The 18,390-nt window shown below is 38.8% G+C and overlaps 1 protein-coding gene across 1 annotated transcript; it reads right to left on the minus strand.

Moving 5' to 3' along the window:
* Positions 1-1,218: 1,218 nt before the first annotated feature.
* Positions 1,219-15,418, minus strand: tmem26a (transmembrane protein 26a). The gene is made up of 6 exons (XM_051133906.1): positions 15,033-15,418; positions 14,484-14,580; positions 13,723-13,800; positions 12,718-12,926; positions 6,378-6,457; positions 1,219-4,310 (listed from the first exon to the last, which is right to left on the minus strand). The coding sequence occupies exons 1-6, from the start codon at positions 15,221-15,223 to the stop codon at positions 4,006-4,008; spliced, it is 960 nt and encodes a 319-aa protein (XP_050989863.1). The 5' UTR covers positions 15,224-15,418; the 3' UTR covers positions 1,219-4,005.
* Positions 15,419-18,390: the final 2,972 nt, after the last annotated feature.

Raw genomic sequence — 18,390 nt, forward strand, 5'->3', positions numbered from 1 at the left:
CTGTTTTGACTCTCATTCTGACGGCACCCATTCACTGCAGTGAGCAAGTGATGTAATGTTAAATTTCTCCAAATCTGTTCTGGTGTCAATTTTCTGGAGATTTTTAGTTTTAGGTGAATATTCCTTTAATATAGGGTGCTCGCAGAAATTAGAAAATCTAAGTATAGTTCATCATAAACAACTATTTACACAATTTCAGAACATTGAAAAGCATCAAAAGGCTACAAAGCAGGAGTGTAACCGTGCACATATTTCTACCGAAAATTTTCGGTACGTGTCTTTCGGTTCGGTATGCATGTGTACCAAACAAGTACAGCATTCCCCATACATTCCCATGTATGTTTAAATTAATCTGAAACATGTCATGACAGCCACTGTGTAATTGAATATATTTTAACAAATACATTTTTTATAATTTATAAGTTAATTTAAAAATGTGCAATTTACATGTTTGCATACAAGTTTTTTTTTTAAGTGTTGATTATTATATTTAAAAATAAATAGTAATTATATTTAAGTTTGGTTTAAGTTAATTGTAACCTTATAATGTAAAAGGGCTCCCTATAGTTCAAAGCATAAGCTGAAGTAGATTTTTATCACCAAGAAAATTTTAATTATAACTGAATGTATTTAAAGAAAGAGCAACTTGTTTAGTAAACCAAATCATACCGAACTGTGACACGAAAACCGAGGTACGTACCGAACCATCATATTTGTGTACCATTACACCCCTACTACAAAGTATTATCAAATATGATTTTGAACGTCCCATATAGGTACCCTGCATTAATGAGATTTCCACTGGTTAATATGTACCCAGCAAAACAGTGTTGATCTACTGTAAATCAAAGGTCACAGTGAAGGTCTGTTGGTATCCTGTTTTTTTTCTTGTGTGGCTATTTCCTGTTTCCCCTACTGGCTAAAAATAGAAAAGTGCAAAATGTTTAATGCAGTAATGTGTGTTTTCCTGCTTCCGGGATGTGTGTATGTTTCAGAAACAGACAGGGACAGACACAACCTCCCAACCCAGTTTGTACTTTGAGGACATACAGGAAACTGAGGGATACCGTCTGAATGTGAAGGGAGAGAAATACGTGGTGGTATGTCTCATTTTTTCCCCGCAAAGTTAAAATAGCAATAAAAACCCAAAGGTCAGAAAAACCATCACAGATCATCCCACACACAAAAACAGATAGAGTCCAGATAGATAGAAACTAGACAAAACATTTATTTCAATATGTTCTCGAGACATTCCTAGACACATAGTGGTTACAGCTGTGTTCAGGAGCTGTAACTATTCCTAGATGACTGAAAAGCTGATCTTGGAACTGCTGTGGAGTAACTATAGATTCTCTGAACTTACAGACTAATTATCTCAGGCTGTTCTCAGGTCAGAGTGACTGAAAGAGTCTGATATCAGGGAGTCACATCTGAATGCACACAGCAAGGGTAATCGTGCATGAGCAGGCCCCTTTTAACACATGTATGCGACAGATACGCATGTGTCTGCCTGTGACAAAAAAAACTAGTTCCCTCACTGTTTGATCTCACTTCACAACACTGTTAGACATACAAACATTGTAAAACACTAAAAAACCTCAATAAAAGTAATATTTTACAATAAGGAACCAAATAATGAATGTTGTAACTTAAAATCCACTATTGGTCCTAGTTTGGTTGTACATAACATATTTAAACACATTCAATATACATTTCTAAAACTTTAAACCATAATTGTGTTTTTAAGCAGTATACATCAGGGGTTTTCAATTTATTAGATGCCACGGACCCCCAAATATGATCATCCTAAAATAAAGCTATATGGGTCATTCAGTATCAAATCAACCAAAAAACTTCCTTGGCTCAGATTTTTGATTTTGCTAATATAGAAAGATAGACATCAATAGTGATGAAAGCCAAAATATTAACTTTCATGAATGAATATTTACTGAGTAATCTACTATTTTGTAGAGGGAGGTCAAAATAGCAATTGTCACCTGAGATTCAGAGTCAAGTTACAGGGGGGTAAAATGAATTCAAAAAGATGGCAGCATCATGATCTTATTTTTACACAGATTGGTAGTTATATTAGTATTATTAAGTCTGCATACCTGTAACTCAAGAAGTATTAAAGATATCTTAATGCCCTTTTAGATACTGGGTCTTAACAAACTTTCCTTTTGACATCTTTATTTTTAATGCCCTATGAGATTCGTTTCCAGTGATAATGGAATTTCAGTATGGCTCAAAAACCAAAATATGATACTTTTCTTTTAAAGAGGAATGTCTGAGGAACAAATAATGTTAAATCTAGAGATGTATGTTGTTTCTTTTTATCAGGACAATTGCATTGAACATACCAGTCTGAGTGCCATAAATATTTTTTTCCCAAAGTTAGCATACCTGTAACTCAAGAAGTATTAAAGATATCACAATATGGTTTTAGATTCTAGTTCTTTATAAACTTTTCTTTTGGAATCTTTATTTTCAAGGCCCTACATCATTCAGTCCCTGAGATATGGGGATCTCAATGAGGTTCCATGTCCAGATTGTTGAATATTACCCATTTTCCGAAGAAGAAACAATGTTGAAATTAGAATTGTATCTTGTTTCCCTCTATCAAAACAATTACATAGAACATAGAAAGAAACAAGAATCACATGAAAGAAACGAGACACATCTCTAGTTTCAAAATGATTTGTTCTTCAGACATTCCTCTTTAAAAGAAAAGAGGAACCGAATCTCATAGGGCAGGGGTGTCAAACTCAGTTCCTGGAGAGCCGCAGCCCTGCAGAGTTTTATTCCAACCCTGCTCCAACACACATACTATGCAGTTTTCAATTAAGCCTGAAGGACTTGATTAGTTGGATCAGGTGTGTTTAATTAGGGTTGCATCTAAATTCTGCAGGGCTGCGGCCCTCCAGGACCGGAGTTTGACACCCCTGTCATAGGGCATTAAAAACAAAGATGCCAAAAGGAAAGTTTGTTAAGACCTAATATCTAAAAGGGCATTAAGATATTCTTAATACTTCTTGAGTTACAGGCATGCAAACTTTGTAGAAAAACTTGAAAAAAATGCTGTTTCACCATTTTTGAATGGTCACCATTGGCACATAATGCAACAAAGACTGCTAAAGTCAACAGAATTTACCAATAGTACTACCAATCTAAATGTAAAAATAAGATTATGATGCTCCCATCTTTTTAAAGTCATTTTTACCCCTCTGTAACTTGATTCTGAAGGTGAAAAGGTCTACAAAACTGTGGATTACTCAGTAAATATTCATCAATGACATTTAATATTTGGCTTTCATCACTATACATGTCTATCTTTCTTTAGAAAAAATATTAGCAAAATCAAAAATTTGAGCAGGGGACGTCTGGTTGAGTTGACACGGAATGACCCATATATTTTTAATGTATAAATAATGTTATAAATATGCGTAAAGGGTAATTTTGGGAAATATTTCATTTTTCTTATTTTATAAAATACTTCTGCACTGTAGATGTATTATTTATTTATTTAAAGCTATAATTAATCAACTTATTTTAATCTGTTTTTTATTTATAAACTTTTCCTCTGACCCCATAGATTTTTTTTTTATTTCAGCTAATTGTCAAAGGCAACATTTCTTTTTTAAAACTAAAACTGAATTAAAAATGATAGATAGATAGATAGATAGATAGATAGATAAACAGACAGATAGATAGATAGACAGATAGATAGATAGATAGATAATAAACTAATTATTTAGACAATAACTAATAAAACAGGCAAAAACGCAATGACTACATTTTTAACTAAAATGACGGTAAATCTAAAAACAGAAACTTATTCAAAATATCAATAAATATTCTAATAGTATCTCAATGACACTAAAATAATACTGCCTAGTACCCCTTGCAGCCTCTTGTGGGTCCCCAGTTTGAAAACCCCCGGTATAAGTAAACCATCTGGCACAATTAATGAAATGTGTCATTTTAAACTGATTCTCTTTCCTTCCTTCATACTGGGAAAGAGGTAGATGTTGATGATGGTTGTGGTGGTTTAAAGTCTTGACAGATAACTATGAGCCTGTAGAGGTTAAGGACGACCACTAGAAAGTTCTTAATAGCGAAGAAGACCAACATCTGGTGGAACACATCAAAGTATATCATCACTATGAGACGTACCACGAGAAAGGGTCCGTCTTGGATAAACAAACTCTCAACGATGTTCCAAAGATCTGTACTGTGTCTTGACAAGACCAAGTTACAGCAGCCTCCTCCACCCCCTGGCTCATCTGAGTCCTGTGGTCGGGACGTCACAACTGTACCATACATGAAAGAGAGAAACAAATCAACACAGACACAGAGATATGAATACTGTAACTCCAAGCCAAACAAAATCAATACTTGCCAAGTTTAAACAAAGCTAACTATTTAGTTTTCTTTGCAGGAAATAAAGTTGTTATGTTTTGGATCATGTTTTTAATTGTTTAAATAAAAGGCTCATTTGTACAAATGTTTGTTTTTAATAAAGTTGAAGCTGTTTACTAAAGTTGAGGCTTTTACTAGAGTTTAAATGGCAGCAATCTCTTTAGTTTTGGCAGAGGGCCACTATGACTGTTTTTCAGACTGCAGTGCACTTTGCTCCACAAACTACAGGAAATCAATGACTATTTGTTTTTTGAATTCTGATTCATTATGTGTTGGGAAAAGAATATTATGTGCCTTCCTGAGTGTTTATAGAAAGCAAAACTAAAGGGTTATACACTACCAGTCAAAGGTTTTTGAACAGTAAGATTTGTAATGTTTTTTTAAAGTCTCTTCTGCTCACCAAGCCTGCATATATTTGATCCAAAGTACAGCAAACACAGTAAAACTTTGAAATATTTTTACTGTTTTAAATAACTCTTTTCTATTTAAATATATTTTAAAATCTAATTTATTCCTGTGATCAACTCTAAATTTTCATCACCATCACTCCAGTCACATGATACTTCAGAAATCATTCTAATATGCTGATTTGCTGTTCAAGAAACATTTTTATTATTATTATTATGAATATTTAAAACACAGTACAGTTCAAGATTCTTTGATGAATAGAAACATCCAAAGAAATTATAGAAATTAATACTTTTATTTAGCAAGCATGCTTTAAATTGATCAAAAGCGATGATAAAGACATTTATAATGTTACGAAAAATTTATATTTCAGATAAATGCTGTTCTTTTGAACTTTCTATTTATCAAAGAAACCTGAAAAAATTCTACTCAGGTGTTTGCAACATAATAATAATAATAATAATAATAATAATAATAATAATAATAAATGTTTTTTGAGCAGCAAATCAGAATATTAGAATGATTTCTGAAGGATCAAATGACTGGCGTAATGATGCTAAAAATTCAGTTTTGAAATCAGAAGAATAAATTACATTTTAAAATATATTCAAATAGAAAACAGTTATTTGAAATATTAAAAATATTTCACAATTTTACGGTTACTTTGGATTAAATAAATGCAGGCTTGGTGAGCAGAAGAGACTTCTTTTAAAAACATTAAAATTCTTACTGTTCGAAAACTTTTGACTGGTAGTGTATTTTATGTATTATCATGTGTATCAGTTTACTATGGAAGCTAGTTATTTTGCCACAAAATAAAAAAAATAAACAGGTAATTGCAACTTTTTATCTCACAATTCTGACTTTTCTCTATGAATTGCAAGATATAAACTTGAAATTTTGAGGAAAAAAACAGTAAACAATAAAAAAGGCAAAAAGGTAATCTCACAATTTAGACTAGACAAGTTTATAAACTAGACAAGTTTATAACCTGCGATATAATGTATACATATAGAAAAAGTCTGAATTGTGAGATATAAATTCACAATTGCAAGAAAATAGTTGAAAACAGAAATAAGCTTCCATAGTTTACAGACAAGTGAGCAGGGTAAATTTGCAGAAGTGAACAGTCAGTTGAACTTACAGCAAATGGTTGAAAAGACCCCAAAAAATCCACCCCTCTCCTCTTTCTATGGGGTTTGGTAATGTTTAAATACATGCAGCTGCCAAAGCTCTCATTCCTCAAAGGGAAACATGCACAGAGCATGTTGATCTACAAATCACTGCAGCGCTGTTACACTACATTGAGTTGCAGCCCAAACCACTAGTTTTTGTGAGCTCTAAGGATAAGAAAAATATTTTTGATGGAGCAGGATGAAACATTCATGATAACTGAACTTCAAACTGAAATTTCACAGAACAGCAGGGCCCTCCTCCAGTCACTTGAGGGATCCTGAACTATTTTATAGGTCATTTTGCTGCTTTTCAAAGCAACATCTGTGACATCTGATGGTGGGATGTTAAAGAAACACAAACTGGTGATCACAAACCTGCCAGGTGAAAAGGAAACTGCAACATACTCCACGTCCACACTGCCAAGATTACATACACCAGTAGCTTGTTGCTCTCCCTGTAACACACAGTGAAGAATGTGTTATGCAGATTTGCATCAAATAATGCATTAGCATTTACAGTTGAAGTCAAAAGTTAACATACACCTTGCAGAATGTGCAAAATGTTCATTATTTAAACAAAATAAGTGGGATCATACAAAATGCATCCTATTTTTTTATTTAGTACTGACCTGAATAAGATATTTCACATAAAAGACGTTTCATATAGTCCAAATAATAGTTGAATTTATAAAAATGACCCTGTTCAAAAGTTTACATGAACTTGATTCTTAATACTGTGTTGTAACCCGAATGATCCACAGCTGTGATTTTTTTGTTTGTTTACTGATAGTTGTTCATGAGTCCCTTGTTTGTCCTGAACAGTTAAACTCCCTGCTGTTCCTCAGAAAAATCCTTCAGGTCCCACAATTCTTTGTTTTTTTCTGCATTCTTGTGTATTTGAACCCTTTCCAACAATGACTATGCAATTTTTCACACTGAGGACAACTAAGGGACTCAAAGGCAACTATTACAGAAGGCTTAAACACTCACCAATGCTTCAGGAAGAAAAACGATTCATTTACAGCCCAGAGGGGGTGGGGGTGAAAACTTTTGAACACAATGAAGATGTGCACATTTTTCTTATTTTGCCTAAATACCGTATTTTTTTCATTTATAACTGCCCTTCAGAAGCTACAGAAGACACTTACATGTTTTCCAGAAGACAAAATAAGATTTTCACATTTAAAAGCCCCCCAGTTTATCTGGCAGTTTATCTGTTCAGGACAAACAAGGGACTCATGAACAGCTATCACTAAACATACAAAAAAAATACACACACAGAGCTGTGGATCATTCAGGTAACAACACAGTATTAAGAATCAAGCGCATGTACACTTTTGAACTGGGTCATTTTTTTATAAATTTAACTATTATTTTCTCTTGTGGATGTAAAGTTTATATGAAATAACTTATTCGGGTCAGTACTAAATAAAAAATAACATGCATTTTGTATGATCCCTCTTATTCTGGTAAAATAGTTACAATTTAGCAGATTCTGCAAGGTGTATGTGAACTTTTGACTTCGATTGTATTTGTGAGTAAGTTATACATTTAATAATCAAGAGGGCATTATGGCTGGCATAAAGAAGAGCAGATTCACAGACACCAATACTTATGTCTGTTTTTTCTCAGGAAAGGGGCAATTTGTGTTCACATGACTACTGATATCACTGACAGGAAAACCCAGAAATCATGAAGGTAGTAGCAGTATATAATAATACATGATTGATTCAACTGTATTTACTGTTTAATGCAAAAAAAGGACAGAAAAGACAGTAAAAAAAGATAATTTTATATTTGCATGTCACCATTTATTGTAAATGTTTGTGGATTAAGTATAAATAAATTAATTCAAAATAAAAAGTCTGCCTTTTTAAATACATCATATGCTTTTTAAATGCTTCAGGGGTTTTCAAAAAAAAGGCCAATTTTCTATTTGTCCTTTATAAATATACCACACAAAATATTGAATAATAAGGTGTGGTGTGATGATATTTTCTAGTAAATGCCAGTAACATTAACCTTACATCTTGAACGTAACAGTGTTGACATTTAATAGCACAACACGCAAATTGACAGAGAAATGTCATTGGTTTTTAGTGTTTATTATCATTATTATTATGTGTAATTTATTGTGAGTGATGTATAAGAAATATGGTTTACTGAAACAATTACAAATTGCTGCTTTTTTCAGGCACAAAAGGCACCTGAGAATGGGCCAAACAATAATCATCACTCAGATCCAGAAATACAGCATTGCATTTCTGGAAAACCCCAACATTCATTTTAATTATCTTTTAAATAAATGTTATGATGTACACTGCCCTCCAAAAGTTTGGGAACACCTCTGGCCAAGTGTGGTTTTGGGCGATATCAGCATAAATCCTTATAATGTTTTGGTGCAAATACATTAAAGTAACTTGACATTATCATTGAAGACCAGCAATAATAATTTTCATTTTGATTACAGAATAATGGCAATATATACATGTCAAAGTCAGACATGCCCCTTTGCCAGCTGTGATGCCTGGTTACTAGTTTAAACTTGGCCCAGGTTTTTAAAAGATTTTTGGGTCAGCACACCTTAATAGCTTCAACAACTGATTGCCAATTAAGTTTAGAATACAACGAATTTAGGCCCAGATTATGCAGAGCTGTAATAGCTGCTAATGGTGGATATTTTGATTAATCAAATTTTTTTCTATGTATAAACTGTTTATGTGATAAAATATGTTTTCGTAGTTTGTGTTGTCCCTTATCAGTGCAAAATTATCACAAATTAAAAAGGATTCATGCCAATATTGTCCAAAACCCCACTTTTCTAGGGCCTTTCCGAACGTTTGGAGGGCCGTGCATTTTTTTCCTGTGATGGCAAAACATCCCAGGTTACGACTGTAACCCTGGTTCCCCGAAGGGAACGAGACGCTGCGTCATCAAACGCTAGGGGAACTGAATCAAATGTGTAATCAGTCCAATAGAGAAGCGAGACGTCATGGGCGGGTGACGTCACGGACCAGGAAGCTTAAAAGCACGTGCGCCGGCACCGGCATTCAGCTTACATGAGAAGCGAAACGCCAGCGGGGATGCAGGAAGTAGGGCCTGAGACGCAGCGTCTCGTTCCCTTTGGGGAACCAGGGTTACAGTCGTAACCTGGGACGTTCCCCTTCAGGAACTCGAGCTGCGTCATCAAACGCTAGGGGAACGCTATACCTACGCCGCCCTAGTTACAAGTCCCTGCCTAGTGTATGTGCTAGGACAGGAGAACAGAGGAGCCAGGAGCGACTCGCAGGTCTAAATCATAAAACCTGACAAAGGTAAGGGGCAGGACCATCCCGCAGCGTTGCAAATGTCCTGCATAGGGACACCAGAAAGAAAGGCCTTAGAGGCAGAAATGCCTCGAGTAGAATGGGCCTTAACCCCCAAGGGAGAGGGAAGGCCTGAAGACTCATAAGAGAGAGTGATGGCATCCACGATCCAGGGGCTAAGAGTTTGCTTAGAAGCAGGGAGGCCCTTCTTAGGGGGGCCGTAACAGACGAACAATTGTTCAGATTTTCTCCACAGGGCAGATCTGTGAACGTATGTGTCCAGTGCTCGAACTGGACACATACAGTTAAGCTTTTGCTGGTCCAGATCCCGAAAAGGGGGAGGACAAAAGGCCTGAAGTACAACGGGCCGTGGTGGTACAGAGGGAACCTTCGGTACATACCCTGGTCTAGGGTACAGAAAAAATTTGGCCATACCAGGGGCAAAGTCCAAATGTGACGGGGCCACAGAAAGGGCCTGAAGATCTCCTACTCTCTTTAACGAAGATAAAGCTAAAAGAAGAACTGTCTTAATTGACAATAAATGATCAGAGGACTCTTCGATAGGCTCAAAGGGGGGCCCACAAAGAGCCTCTAGCACCACGGCGAGGTCCCAAGTAGGGACCCGAGGTCGTACAGGAGGCCTAAGCCTCAGCGCACCGCGGAGGAAACGTACGACAAGGGGATCCTTGCCCACTGAGGTGCCACCGAGAGGGCGTGGTAGGCCGCAATAGCCGCCACGTAAACCTTCAGAGTGGAGTGGGCTAACCCTGTGGAGAACCGATCCTGCAAAAACTCCAGCACTGTACCAACTGGGCAGTTAACAGGGTCTTGCTGGCGGTCTCCACACCATGAAGTGAAAAGTTTCCACTTCAGGGCGTACAATTTCCTCGTGGAGGGAGCTCTGGATTGGAGGATGGTCTCAACAACCTCAGTTGAGAGACCGGAAGCTACGAGGCGTGCCCCCTCAGGGGCCACACCCATAACTCCCACAACTCCGGGTGAGGGTGGAAGATGGTGCCTCCCGCTTGCGAGAGGAGATCCCTCCTGACGGGAATCTCCCATGGAGAGCCGTCGAGGAGAGATATCAGGTCCGAGAACCAAGCTCGGGCCGGCCAGTACGGGGCTACTAATAGAAGACGGACCCCGAGCCATAATCAACCAATCGTCGATGTAATTGAGTATGCGGATGCCCCGGAGTCGCAACGGAGCCAGAGCAGCATCCACACACTTCGTAAAAGTGCGGGGGGAGAGTGCAAGGCCGAACGGAAGAACCCGATATTGGTATGCTTCGCCCCTGAAAGCAAACCTTAGGAACTTCCTGTGTTGAGGAAGGATGGAGACATGAAAATAAGCGTCTTTCAGATCTATTGTCACAAACCAGTCCTCGGACCTTCAACCGCATGACTGAGCGGTTCAACTGTCTTAGATCTAAAATAGGACGCAGGCCCCCATCCTTCTTCGGAATGATGAAGTACCGGCTGTAGAACCCGGATTCTCTGTCCTGAGGAGGAACCATCTCGATGGCCTCCTTCCTGAGGAGAGTTGCTACTTCTTGTTCCATTACCAGACCCTGCTCGGGGCCCACCACAGTGGGAAAGACCCCGTTGAAAGGAGGAGGCGGAGCACCGAACTGAATGCGATAACCCCGCTCTACAGTGTGCAGGACCCATGCAGATACATTTGGCAGTAGTTTCCACGCTGCCAGATAATCTACTAAGGGAACCAGCCTCTCGAGACTGGTCTCTGGATGTTTTTGAACTGCTAGATCGGCACCCTGTAACGGCGCCCCGGCAGGAACTAACCGAACTAACTGTTCTAGAGACCCCCGCAGGGGTGGCGACAATGTCTCGCCGGAGACATTGGTCTCCTGAGGGCACTGAGGAGAGACGGACACCGTAGAATGCGGTGCTACCCGCCCCTCCCCAGCAGGGGCTGCCCTCAGCGGTCCTGCACAACCGTCAGAACCGCTTCGCCGAGGACTAGTAGGAAGACCCTGTCTTTCTCCTTCATGTCAGACAGGGTCAACCACAGATGTCTCTCCGCCGCCACCATAGCTGCCATAGACCTGCCGATGGCACGGGCGGTCTCTTTGGTGGCACGGAGAGACAAATCAGCGGCCCTCCTTAGCTCAGAGATGTTATCTTTGCTAATCTCATCGCTATCGTCTAGCTCTTTCAGCAGATCAGCCTGATATGCCTGCAACACCGCCATTGTGTGCAGACAAGAACCAGCCTGACCTGCTGCCGAGTACCCTTTACCCACTAGCACTGATGTTGTACGCAGCGGCTTAGTGGGTAAGACCGGAGCCTTCAGAGACGATGACACCTCGGGAGACAGATAGCTAGCAAGCGTCTGTTCTACCCGAGGGATCGCTCTATAACCGCGCTCTGTTGTCCCCACCACATTTCCATAATAATCAGAGGCGGGGACAAAGAGACGGGCCGAGTATGGTTTACCCCACAATCTCGACACCTCGGTGTGGAGATCGGGGAAAAAACAGCAGGCTCCGGTGTGAAGGAGGCGGCCTATTACGCAGGAAGCGTTCATCTAGTTTGCTTCGCTGCGGTTCGGCTTGTTTCTCGGCAGGCCAATCGATGTTTAATTTAGCAACCGCACGAGTAACCACCTCCAAAAGCTCCTCATATTGGGGCGAGTGTGGGGCCACCTCAACGCTTTCAGATTCGACCTCCTCAGAGGAAGAAATGGAGAGCGTTGAGGCTGTTCCCTGGGTGGAAGGAACCGCAGAACGGGCTTCCGATCCCTGAGAACGGCCCCCGGATCTACCAGGTGAGGAAGGAGATAGGGGTTCGCAAAGAGAGCCTTCCGGGAGCAGAGAGCACGCAGGCTAAGCAGCTCGCAATGCAGGCAGTCGGCCCCCTCGAGAGCCGACTCTGCGTGGTCCGCTCCCAAGCAAACCACGCACAAGCTGTGTGTATCCCCACTCGGAATAAAGCGCGAGCAGGTAGGAACACACGGCTTGTAACGTGGATTGCTTTTATGTTTAAGTTTTCTTAATACTTTGGACATCGTGTCTCAAATAAAAGTGGTACAAACTGGCACCGAAAAACAGACACGTTGAAAACACACACACACAGAGCGCTTTCTCCAGTCTTCAGGGTCACATGATCATTCCAATATGCTGATTTTCAGCTCTGCATAATATTATCAACACATTTATGATGCTTAATGTTTTTCCGAAAACTTTTTTTAGGATATCTATTTGAAATAGAAATATTTTGTAAGATTATAAATGTCTTTCCTGTCACTTTTGATCCATTGAATTTGTCCTTGCTGAACAAAACTATTAGTTTCTTTTAAAAATACTTTTGAACAGCAGTGTACATTAACAATAGCATGAACTGGCATTCAGTCAAGCTTTTGTTTAATGACTGAGAACAGGAAATACCCACTTGACATCTGATAGTGTCTCACTAGTGAATTCCAGAATGTCTGCCGCCGTGCCAACAAAGATCAGCAAAAGTTGAGACAGTTCGTCACGTGTCACTCCTCCTCCTAATGGAAGGAGCCACTTCCCGAGGATGAGAAGAATAAGCAAAACCTGATGAAGACCAAGGATCCAGTCATTCGGACAGACGGAGGTGAGCATGCGCTCCAAGTGCTGGAAGACACAATATTATACAGACATGACTTTTTAGAAATCGCTGAAGCACCACTGACAAGAAAGAGGAATAGTCTCTTCATTCCAAAGTAACATGACTTGAGGTTTACAAGGGTATGAATCATCTTATTGATGACAAAGATTCAGCACTTTTGCATATGCTTTCAGTCTGCCCTCAGTGTTATGACTGAACTGTGTGTTACTCTGGATAAAAGCATCTAAATGGACAAATCTGCAAGCTAAGAACAAGTTTTCCTGGTCACTATAACCCACAGAAAGCAGGAGATAAGGTCCAAGAATAATATCTCTTCACAGGAATAGAGGTGGAATGAAATAAGCAGTATAATAAAGACTTCTTGCTAAAACCTTAAACTTCCCATGAGTGTCAACATGCATCTTGGACATCCTCCATGAAACATAACAATGTTTAAAATAACCCCCACCAAAACCAGAGCATAGGGATGCCTGGGGTGTACTAGCATAATCTTAGCGATATATCATGATTTCTTCTGTTTAAATCTTAAGTAACGCAATATTTTAATCTTAGAGAAAGACAGAGAAAACGAAAGTTAAGACAAAAGGCTCCATGCTGCATACTGCATTATGAGAAAAACTGTCTGTGCACAGGAAATGAATGACATCACAAATTGGAAGCATGTGTGATTTGTGCATGTACAGGGCTACATATAACAGATGCACCACAGTCTGAGCATTAGTCACTTTAGTACAGCAATGCGCTGAATCGCAAATTACAAATTAAAAAATAAGAAAATAAATGGTCATTTTTTAAGATTACCTTTAGTGTTTCATTAACCATTGTGCCATTTGTAGGCAATATGCTCTTGACATTGTCCCAAGAGTCCAGTTTCCTACACTGCCAGACACAAAAAAGCACAGAGAAGAATTTAATGAGTGGAAAAAGACACTGAGAAGGAATGTCAGCTTATATATGAGCATAATAAGGCTAGGCTGACTTCACAAAAACATGCATAATTGCAACAGTTCGCTAACAAAAGACATTAAAGGGACATTAAAATCTGATCCAAAAACGAATCAGAATTTTTATTGCCAAGCATGCTTACACGCACTAAAATTGTCTCGGTGAAGCGTCCATTACACAGACAAAAGTCCCAAATAATTAAGGTTTTTTAATATTTTCATATTTGCTTACCAAGACTGCATTTATTTAATCAAAAATACAGTAAGGATTGTAATTTTGTGAAATATTATTACAATTTAAAATAAATATTTTCTATTTGAATGTATTTTAAAATGTAATTTATTTCTGTGATAGCAAAGATGAATTTTACATGCTTCAGTGTCACATAAGCCTTCAGAAATCATTCTAATAATCTAAATTGTCAAATATGACTTTTTTTACTGTATTTCTGATCAAATAAAAGCACCCTTGGAGAGCTTAAGAGACACATTTTTCTGTTTAATTTCTATTCTCATCTGTTTTCACAGAAAGTACAAGTTTGTAACAATATGAAAGTGAATAAACCCTGACTGAAAATTCCAAAATTCCACTGAAAGAACGGGTATATAGAATAATACCTGAGGGTTACTGGCTTTGTTCTCCTGATGATGTAACTCTAGAATCCATACAGATGGAATAATGCTGATGAGGAAAAAGAGGATGGCTGGAGAAAACCTGACAGAGGACAGAAGACGGTTAAATCATTTTTATATGTACACTGAACAACTAAACAATACTTTTTTTTTTTTGTTTGTTTTTTTTGTATGTTCGTTTCAGACCCAACGTTAGGGTCTGCTTGAGACCCTTCAAATTATACTAGACCACTAGTTTCTTTCACACACAACCTTTACTCTGTCAGCAGTAACAATAGGTCTAGCAGGATGTTGGTGAGGGGGAGGGGGAGCGAGAGGAATGTCGATAACTTTTTAGGAAAATTGAATTAAAATGTAACTGAAATCTAAGAACAGCTACCACTAAAGAAGTCAAACAAAATCCACATAAACACCACATTCAGCTAAATACTGAACAGAAGTTATTTGGACCTAGAAAAGTGATTCATTCAGCAGAAAATGACTAAGATCAGTGAATCTGTCGTGTATATTAATCTGTTAAACTGTGTCACTCACCATTTGTAGTCTTTCCCTTTCCTTCGTTTTAAAGTGATGATCATCTCCACGACCAGAGGAAGATAAAGGACAGTTAATAACCAGTACATGTTGTCATTTTTCACCGTTTTCACTCTCCAGACGCCGATGAGAGAGACCAGAATAAATAAGCACCTGGTTATGATCGCCCACACGAATTTGAATAAAATCATGGTAAAGGCAAAGGTGTCCCGGGTTAGTTCGGTGTAAAGTGCGCTTATAGAGTCCTGTTAAGTCCCCAGTTTGTGTTGAATCCTCCCACAAACGTCAGTGTGTGAAATCACTTACAGAGGTCAAATGTTTGCCCTGAAGACACAGCTGGAGGAAGCCTGATAGATCTTATATACATGTCCGTGCCGTTTATACTTACGTTCATTGTGTATCTGGATACTCTTTCTTTACAGTTTAGCAAAAGTTCTAAAAGTTTTAACAGTGACAAAGTGACCGGTAGAGGGCAGTGTTCACTAATAATTTCTATATGCCTATAAAAAAGGCACACATATATAACCCTGGACCACAAAACCAGTCATTGGGGCTTTTTTTCAGCTGAATAAATAAGCTTTCCATTGATGTACGGTTTGTTAGAATAGGACAATATTTGGCGGAGATACAACTTGAAAATCTGCAATATGAGGGTGCAAAAAAAAAAAGAAAAAAAAAAAAAGAAAAATCAAATTATTGATTGAAGTCGCTTATAAAGTCGATATATTTACGGTAGGAAATTTACAAAATATCTTCATGGAATATGATCTTTATTTAATATATCCTAATGATTTTTGGCATAAAAGAAAAATAGATAATTTTAACCCATATACTGTAATTTTGACTACAAATATACCCGTCCCAGCTAACAATTTTTGGTTCCCAGAACGTTCCCAGAACGTTTCCAAGAACGTTCCCTATTGGTTAGCCAGGAAAGTTTTCTGAACGTAAATAGAACGTTCCCTGTAGGTTAGGGGAACGTTCTGGGAACCTATCGGGAACGTTCTATTTATGTTCCTAGAAGGTTCCCTGAAAGTTCTCTGAAGGTTCCCAGAACGTTCTCCTAACCTCTTCACTCCGATACCGCTGCAGTATGCACTCCCGCGTCCCGTAGTAAGCAGCATGGAAGACGGACTTACCACTGAATTAACGACGATGTGCTTCTCTCTTTTGGTCAGTACACAAAAACTTCTCCGTTAACATCATGTTCTCTTTAATTAGACGTGTCAAATTTCCCTGAAATCACAATATTTACTCTCGTATATATATTAATTATAAGTCATTATTCATTAAAGAGATCAATCAACGAATGTTAGTCAGTCAGTAAAACGAAATGACCGTTAAATTTTAAATTACGCGAGTGCGCGGCTTTCTTTGGAAGGCAGGATTAAGCGCGTGCTGAAGAAGCGCGTGCAGATCAGAGGCGCGCAGAAAAGAAATATACAAACAAACCCAGTGTTAATGATATGATTTTCTGACTACGCTAAACCTTGGCTTAATTGGAACTATATTATAATTATAATGCGATTTGACCACTTTGATGTCTACACTTTATTAAACGCTTATTTCAAACATGAAATTCTGCAAAAAAATAGTTTGTTTATGATGAAAAAGAATACATTTCAGCATCAGAATGATCAGAAAGATCTGCCAAGTTTTTATTAGTTTACACGGATATGACAACTAAAAATAACCTGCAGGGAACGTTCTGGGAAGGTCCTTTTTAGGTTATAAAATTTAACCTAAAAATAACCTGCAGGGAACGTTCTTTATAGGTTATTAAAAAGAGAACCTACAGGGAACGTTCCTAGAACGTTCTCATTTGGTTCCCAAAAAAATAACCAAACGGGAACCATAGGGGAACGTTAGGGGAACGTTCTGTGTTTGCTGGGGTGCTACTTACGACTGGTTTTGCAAGCCAGGGTCACGTATTTATTGAGCGTTTTCTTTAAAAAATCGATTATTGATCTATATAATTTGAGTGAGATTTAGGTTATACAGTGTTTATTACTGTTAAGTATTTTTAATCAAATTAACTGTCTAAAAAAAAAAAAAAAGTTGTGTGTGTGTGTAATATATATATACAGTGGGTACGGAAAGTATTCAGACCCCCTTAAATTTTTCACTCTTTGTTATATTGCAGCCATTTGCTAAAATCATTTAAGTTCATTTTTTTTTTTCCTCATTAATGTACACACAGCACCCCATATTGACAGAAAAACACAGAATTGTTGACATTTTTGCAGATTTATTAAAAAAGAAAAACTGAAATATCACATGGTCCTAAGTATTCAGACCCTTTGCTGTGACACTCATATATTTAACTCAGGTGCTGTCCATTTCTTCTGATCATCCTTGAGATGGTTCTACACCTTCATTTGAGTCCAGCTGTGTTTGATTATACTGATTGGACTTGATTAGGAAAGCCACACACCTGTCTATATAAGACCTTACAGCTCACAGTGCATGTCAGAGCAAATGAGAATCATGAGGTCAAAGGAACTGCCTGAAGAGCTCAGAGACAGAATTGTGGCAAGGCACAGATCTGGCCAAGGTTACAAAAAAAATTCTGCTGCACTTAAGGTTCCTAAGAGCACAGTGGCCTCCATAATCCTTAAATGGAAGACGTTTGGGACGACCAGAACCCTTCCTAGAGCTGGCCGTCCGGCCAAACTGAGCTATCGGGGAAGAAGAGCCTTGGTGAGAGAGGTAAAGAAGAACCCAAAGATCACTGTGGCTGAGCTCCAGAGATGCAGTCGGGAGATGGTAGAAAGTTGTAGAAAGTCAACCATCACTGCATCCCTCCACCAGTCAGGGCTTTATGGCAGAGTGGCCCGACGGAAGCCTCTCCTCAGGGCAAGACACATGAAAGCCTGCGTGGAGTTTGCTAAAAAACACCTGAAGGACTCCAAGATGGTGAGAAATAAGATTCTCTGGTCTGATGAGACCAAGATAAAACTTTTTGGCCTTAATTCTAAGCGGTATGTATGGAGAAAACCAGGCAGTGCTCATCACCTGTCCAATACAGTCCCAACAGTGAAGCATGGTGGCAGCATCATGCTGTGGGGGTGTTTTTCATTCTGGTTGCAATCGAGGGAAAGATGAATGCGGCCAAGTACAGGGATATCCTGGACGAAAACCTTCTCCAGAATGCTCAGGACCTCAGACTGGGCCGAAGGTTTACCTTCCAACAAGACAATGACCCTAAGCACACAGCTAAAATAACGAAGGAGTGGCTTCACAACAACTCTGTGACTGTTCTTGAATGGCCCAGAGAGCTGTTCACCAACATTTACCATCCAACCTGACAGAACTGGAGAGGATCTGCAAGGAGGAATGGCAGAGGATCCCCAAATCC

The sequence above is a fragment of the Labeo rohita genome, chromosome 17, assembly GCF_022985175.1.
Source record: "Labeo rohita strain BAU-BD-2019 chromosome 17, IGBB_LRoh.1.0, whole genome shotgun sequence".
NCBI lineage: Eukaryota > Metazoa > Chordata > Actinopteri > Cypriniformes > Cyprinidae > Labeo > Labeo rohita.

Excerpts from the sequence above, each read along its gene's own strand:
- tmem26a (XM_051133906.1), bottom strand. The coding sequence starts at position 15,223 with ATGATTTTATTCAAATTCGTGTGGGCGATCATAACCAGGTGCTTATTT. Across the intron at positions 6,458-12,717 it reads GAGACACTATCAGATGTCAA|GGAGAGCAACAAGCTACTGG; the intron begins GTGGGTATTTCC and ends TGTGTGTTACAG. Across the intron at positions 4,311-6,377 it reads GTTTCCTTTTCACCTGGCAG|TTGTGACGTCCCGACCACAG; the intron begins GTTTGTGATCAC and ends TGTATGGTACAG.